General features: G+C 43.6%; 1 protein-coding gene across 3 annotated transcripts in view; it reads left to right on the top strand.

Moving 5' to 3' along the window:
* NSD3 (nuclear receptor binding SET domain protein 3) overlaps positions 1-6,702 on the top strand; it is an 86,691-nt gene that overhangs the window by 34,540 nt on the left and 45,449 nt on the right. For all 3 annotated transcript variants that reach the window (XM_027769151.1, XM_027769152.1, XM_027769150.1), the window contains 2 exons: positions 1,754-2,269; positions 4,438-4,564. In XM_027769151.1, the coding sequence (XP_027624952.1) occupies positions 1,754-2,269; positions 4,438-4,564 (643 nt within the window). The remainder of the gene's footprint in view (positions 1-1,753; positions 2,270-4,437; positions 4,565-6,702) is intronic.

A 6,702-nucleotide genomic window follows, 5' to 3' on the forward strand; every position in this document is an offset into this window, starting at 1 on the left:
TACTTCTTCCTTATTTTTATTTAGCAAAATAGTTTTATAAAAGAGAGGTCTTGGAGGCCAGCAGGTAATGTGGTGGTTAAGGCGCTGGACTCCCACATGGCCAACCACGGTTTGCGGCCCAGACCTGGCGGCTTTCTCACTTTCTCTTTCTGTCTCTCTCCCTCTGCTGAGCACACATGCCCTATAGTAAAATTTAAAATAATAGTAATAATGATAAAAAAATTTAAAAAGGTGGTCTTAAAAGTATTTAATGAGTACCTCCTGTGGGACAGATACTGCTTTAGTCATTTTATGTGTTAATCACATTAGTCTTCATAACCTCCTATCTCACTAGTTCTTTTTCTATGGATGAAGAAACCGAGGCAGGGCTAGCAGGTGGCATGGTGGTTGCGGGTGCTGGACTCCCACATGACTGACCGTGGTTCGAGTCCTAGATTGGGCGGCTTGCTTTTTCACTTTCCCTCTCTCTTTCTCCCTCTTGCTCTTGCTCTCTCTGTTCCTCTCTGGTCAAAATTAAAATAAATAAATAAAATTAAATAAAATAATTCTTTAAAAAAAAAAAAAACAAGGCACAGAAAGCTTAAGTAATTGGCTTACCAAAGATCACACAAGTGATAAAATTAGAAATATGTTTGATGTATTAGTAGCTATTTTAGATTTTTTTTTTTTTTGAGAGGGCATGTGCACTTGCCAGAAAGACAGATCCTCCATTCTCCTCTCGGGATCTTGGGCATGCACACACACACATCCAGCGTGAGTTTAAGCCACCGGGTCCAGGACTCAAACCACAGTCGACTACATGTGAGTCCAGCGACACAGCCATGCCGCCAACTGCTGGTCCCGCTATTTTAGAATTTTTACATGAACTCTTGATAATCTGTCTGGTTGAGATTTTAGACTCCACTAATTGTGATGTGGGTCTCTTAATGACTCAGAAGTTTATTATTTGATCCTTCAAAAGCTACACTTTATTCCAGAAGGTTTTGAGTATAGTTACGTTAGACTTAATTTTAGAGATTTATACATCGCTGGGCATGTGCTATACCACCTCATGGCTTCACCAGCTCATTTCTGGCTACCTCAGTCCAGCCACCTGAATAATTCCTCATGGCTTGGTCATCGCACACACCTGGTCAGCTTTCTTGTCTCGCTTGCCAGTCCCAAGCCCTCTGATCAGCCTAGCTGGAGGGACCGTGGGCACTGTGCCTCGGCCACGGTCTGTCCCTCATGCACGTCTGCTCCCCTTCCTCTTCCTCTGGCCTCGTTTGCCTTCGCGAACAGCCGAGCAGCCCGGCTTCTGCTGCAGTCACTGAGCCAGTTAGCTTTGTTTTGATCTCTGTGGCAACTGGGACTTACCCCTGCCCCTAAATATGGGAGAAGAATGGAAACATCAGGCCGTCAGTGTGAATGTTTGTGTTGTGTGGGCCAAAGACAGTGATCACTTCTGTCAGCTTCCTTCTCCTCTCCCTGTTATCACTAACCTTTCATGACTAGGAAGCGAGAGGGATCAGCCCCTCTTTGGGGGTCTTGTGCAGCAGAGCGGTCACCAAGGAAGGATGCATGATGGGGACAGACGTTCACGGCTTCCAAGAGTCTGGTGCTTGTTACCAGGTTCGTGGTTGGGCTTCCTGCTCACATGACTGAGGAAGCTGGCGGTACTCACTGATGCTCGGAAGGGTCTTGAGGGAAGCACAGTAGTCTAGCATCCTGTTCGGTAAAGACACGTGTGATGACGGTTGTTTCTCTTCTAAAGATTCGGAAACCCCGGCCCCAGAGAGAACGTGCCCAGTGGGACATCGGTATTGCTCACGCCGAGAAAGCATTGAAGATGACTCGAGAAGAAAGAATAGAACAGTATACTTTCATCTATATCGATAAACAACCCGAAGAGGCGCTAGCCCAAGCGAAAAAGAGTGCCACCTCCAAAGCCGAAGTGAAAAAGCCCCGAAGACCAAGATCCGTGCTGAACACGCAGCCAGAACAGACCAATGCCGGGGAGGTGGCCTCCTCACAACCAAGTACTGAAATGCGGAGGCACAGCCAGAGGCGGCACACCAGCGTGGAAGAGGACGAGCCTCCGCCTGTGAAAATCGCCTGGAAAACCGCGGCCGCGCGGAAATCCTTACCAGCTTCCATTACGATGCACAGAGGGAGCCTGGACCTGCAGAAGTGCAACATGTCCCCAGTCGTGAAGATCGAGCAAGTGTTCGCACTGCAGAATGCAGCGGGGGACGGCAAGTTTATCGACCAGTTTGTCTATTCGACGAAGGTACCTCCTTTCCTCCCAGGTTTTTGAGGGGAGGGTATTTAAAAAGTAGTTATTTACTGCCACACCATTCAGAAAAGCAACCCAGGGTGTAATTTAACACCCTTTGTGTCTACAGCATTTGAAATGTCAGTTTTCATTCTGTGGGCAAAAAAAGAGCATTGCCAAAAGACTCCTCCCCACCCCCACTTTCGTCATTTTCCCATCTGTACTAGATTAGTCTTGAGCTGTGTAGCCAGAATCGAGTTTCGCTCCCTGAAGTAATGGAGGAGGTGGGCTCTGCCTGTTCCTGGTGTGTCCTTAGTTTTCTCTTAGTCGCAATGTCCTTCTTACTAAAACCATTTTCGTGTTATCTGAATTAACCAGTAGTACAAAACCATTGCAATCAGTGTATCTGCTGACGCATTTGGCTGCACCAGCAATTTTGTTCAGACTCCTGTTGGCTTGGGCTATCCATCTCGAGGAAGGCGTGACGTATTTTTCTGTTTCTCTATAGAAAGTGAGTCGTGACTTTTCCCGACAACCCAGTACGCTTTAGAGAAATCCCAGAACCGCGCTGCACACAGCTGGCTGGGTGGCAACCAGTTGTGGGTGGAGGCAGCCTTTACATACTGAGTCCTCCACCAGTTTGCCCCGGGCCTCCATACGGGGCACTTCGACTTCAGCTTCAAAACTCTGAAACTCTTACACAACAGCAGTAACGTTTATTCTCTGCGCCTCTCTCCACCCTCGCAGCCCAAAGCGGTGTGGGGTTTGCAATTTTGATTTAGTTGCATGTCCTGCACATGTACGCGTGATCGAAGGCCTCTGCCCGATCTCCCCAGCAGCCACACGCACGTTCAAACAGTTCATAGTCATACATATCCCGTGAGAGAGATGGGAAGGGTCCTCCGCAACCTCTTGGTATCAGATTCTGGAAGGCTGAGCTGCCTGGGAACACTGTCCCCACTGGCTTTTCTTGATCACCAATGAATATGTTGCTTCTTTTTTGAATTCAGATTTGCTTTAATCTCAGAGCCAAATTTATCTGCCTCTAAATGCACAGATCAAACTGTCAGTCCTGCTCTCCCCCCAATGCTGTTTAAAGGAAATTTGAGATAAAACTGATATTTTTTAGAGACTGGAAGGTGGCGTGGTGGTTAAGGGCACTGGACTCCTACATGGCTGACTGCAGTTCCAGTCCTGGTCCTGGTGGCTTGCTTTCTCACTTTCTCTCTCACTCTGTCCCTCTCTGATCCAATTAAAATAAATAAATAAATACAGTTAAATAAAATAACTTTTTCCCCAAAACTGGTATTCTTTAAGTGAAGGCTTTTAAAATATATACACTTTATAAATCCTTTACGTCTGTTAAATTAAAGTTATCTAAATTGAAACTAAATTGGTGGTACCTGCGTTCCCTCCGCTCCACATTACCTGTTGGGTCACATTTTGGTCACCATGAATGACATATTTTTGTGACTCCTACATGGCTGACTGCAGTTCCAGTCCTGGTCCTGGTGGCTTGCTTTCTCACTTTCTCTCTCACTCTGTCCCTCTCTGATCCAATTAAAATAAATAAATAAATACAGTTAAATAAAATAACTTTTTCCCCAAAACTGGTATTCTTTAAGTGAAGGCTTTTAAAATATATACACTTTATAAATCCTTTACGTCTGTTAAATTAAAGTTATCTAAATTGAAACTAAATTGGTGGTACCTGCGTTCCCTCCGCTCCACATTACCTGTTGGGTCACATTTTGGTCACCATGAATGACATATTTTTGTATCTAAGGATATTTTATCTCTTAAGACATGTTAGCATTTTTATTCGTATAATAGGGTATTTTGCCAAGAAAATGACTAGAGTTCTCTTACTGTGATAAATTTAAAGATCAGAATATTTCTAGTAGTCAGACCACAAAATACTTAATTTTTGAGTGAATATCGGGTGGTCCAGGATCATTGTTCAGTGATACTCAGCACCTGGATTTAGATAGAGGCTTTCTCTGTGCGTCTCACCGTACATTTAGAATACATCTCGATGGCTTATAAACTGTGACAGTAATTGGCTAAGATGAGTTGTGGTCAGAGACCATACAGAATTGAGGTTATGATCATGTAAAGTCTTCATAAGCCCATTTGGCATTTGCATGGTAATCATTTATTTTTTATTTTGCCTTATTTTCAAGGGAATTGGTAACAAAACAGAAATCAGTGTCAGGGGACAAGACAGGCTTATAATTTCTACAGCAAACCAGAGAAGTGAAAAGCCAATGCAGAGTATGTCATCTCCTGAGGCAACGTCTGGCCCTGCAGGTGGGTGTGAATGAAGAGTGTGCATCCATTTCAGAAGGTCCTAGTTCTGCTCTGCTGTACCACGAGAACATGTTCCTAACAAGTTTTTAATTACCAAAAGTAAATTGTGTGTATATGTGTGTGTGTGTGTATGTGTATAGATTATGTATGTGTGTTTGTGCGTATACATATAGATAAAGATAGATCCTTTTTTTTTTTTTTTTTTAAAGGTTTTTGCCGTAGGTCATGTGTGCTTACCAGAGAGAAACCAGGAACGAGCAACAGGGAAAGTGAGAGATCACTCCCCAGGGGGATGGTCATGCAGCCCCTTCTCCTCCTGGGATTCTGGGCACACATGCATACTCACCCTGCATGATTTTCAGGCTGCCAGTTCTGGGGCTTGAACTGTTGTCAGCCATATGGGAGTTCAGCACCATAACTGTTGTACCACCTGCTGACCCCCAGAGTAAATTACACTTTGAAAATTGAATTTTAAAAGCAGTTATTTCAAGAGGAAAGAATGAGTTAAGGGCTAGACATCTTTGTTCATAGTAACAGTTATTTTTCCCACAAGGATTTAAATATAGGAGATACCTATAATTTAAAGAATAACTATAATGTTTAAATATGTCTCAGTAAATGCACTGTTTGATTATCTCTCTTTGCATGAGAAAAAGACCTTCATGTTTCCAGCACTATTAGCACATTCTTACCATTTCTTCCTTTACCCCCTATTAGAAACACATTTAAATAGGATAACTGTAATTAGGAAGATATTTATTTAAACAGATGAATCCCCTAACTAGTGAGAAAATCGATTCTTTATATAACATTAGACTGACCTTAAATCAATAGTATTTTACTGAGGCCGGTAGGCACCATGGTGGTTGAGGCACTGGACTCTAACATGGTCGACTGCAATTTGAGTCCATAACTGACAGCTTGAAACTCATGCCAGGAGCAGGAACATGCATGCCCAAAATCCCAAGAGGAGGATGGAGGAAAAGGGATCGCAACATGGCTATCCCCCGTGTGGGGTGAGTTCTCACTTTGTCTTGCCATCTCTCTGGTGAGCGCATGTGCCCTATAGCAGAAATCTCTCCAAAAAAATTATTTTTTTAACTTTCCAGAGGGTGCATGCAGTCACCAGAGATTCAGAGACAGAGAAAGGGGGAGAGGGAGAAAGCACCCCCCACCTTCCGCCTTGAGGCATGGTCACACTGCAATTTCTTCTCCTTTGTCCATCCTGTCAGGATTCGGGCCATGCACACACAAGCCCCTGGCATGTTTTCAAGCTACTGGGGCCAATATTTGAACCTCACAGTCAGCCATGTGGGATCCGGACCCCTAACCACCAGCCCATGGGGCTGACCCTGTCCCTTCCTCCCTCCCTCCCTCCCTCCCTCCCTTCCTCCTTCCCTTCCCTTCCCTTTTCTTCCTTCCTTCCTTCCTTCCTTTCTTCCTTTTCTTTTTTCTTTCTGTATTTATTTATAATTATCTCATTTTATTTTATTCTTCATTATTATTTTCTAATTTGACCAGAGGGAGACAGAGAGAATGAGGGAAAGTGGGAAAGCAAGACTCCAGGTCTAGAACGTGAACCACAGTCAGCTATGTGGGAATCCAGCGCCTTAACCACCATGCACCCACCAGCCTCCTATATTTTATTTTTAATGGAGCTTCTTTTTTTCTTTCCTCAGCTACTGAATGTTTTATCTTGATGTAGTCTTTGCATTTTAAGATTTAAGTTCTGCTATGAAATTTTGTTTTGTTTTTTATGTCATTGAAAGATACAAATATTTTATACCTGGAAAAAGGCAATCCAGTTCCTTCCTTAGGGCAGTGTATATAACTTACATTGTAAATTAAGATTAGAGCCTTTAATAAGGAAGGGTGTTCTAAAGTGTTAACCTGGGTTTAAATTTGGTTACCAATTATAGTTGATGAGCACACTTGGTCTTTTTTTAATGACTATTTTGCTTTTTGTGAAAATAACATTAGCAGTTGGAAAGTCAGAAAATAGACTAGTTCTTCCTTTAGAACCACCTGTGGGTCAGCCTGTGTCGTAGTGGTTGGGGTATCTGGATCCCACTTGGCCAATTGCACAGTTCGGGTCCCAGACCCAAGCAGCTTGAGAGGTGGCCGTATGTGCATTCCTG

The sequence above is a fragment of the Tupaia chinensis genome, unplaced genomic scaffold (assembly GCF_000334495.1).
Source record: "Tupaia chinensis unplaced genomic scaffold, TupChi_1.0 Scaffold148801_1, whole genome shotgun sequence".
In the NCBI taxonomy this organism is placed as follows: domain Eukaryota; kingdom Metazoa; phylum Chordata; class Mammalia; order Scandentia; family Tupaiidae; genus Tupaia; species Tupaia belangeri.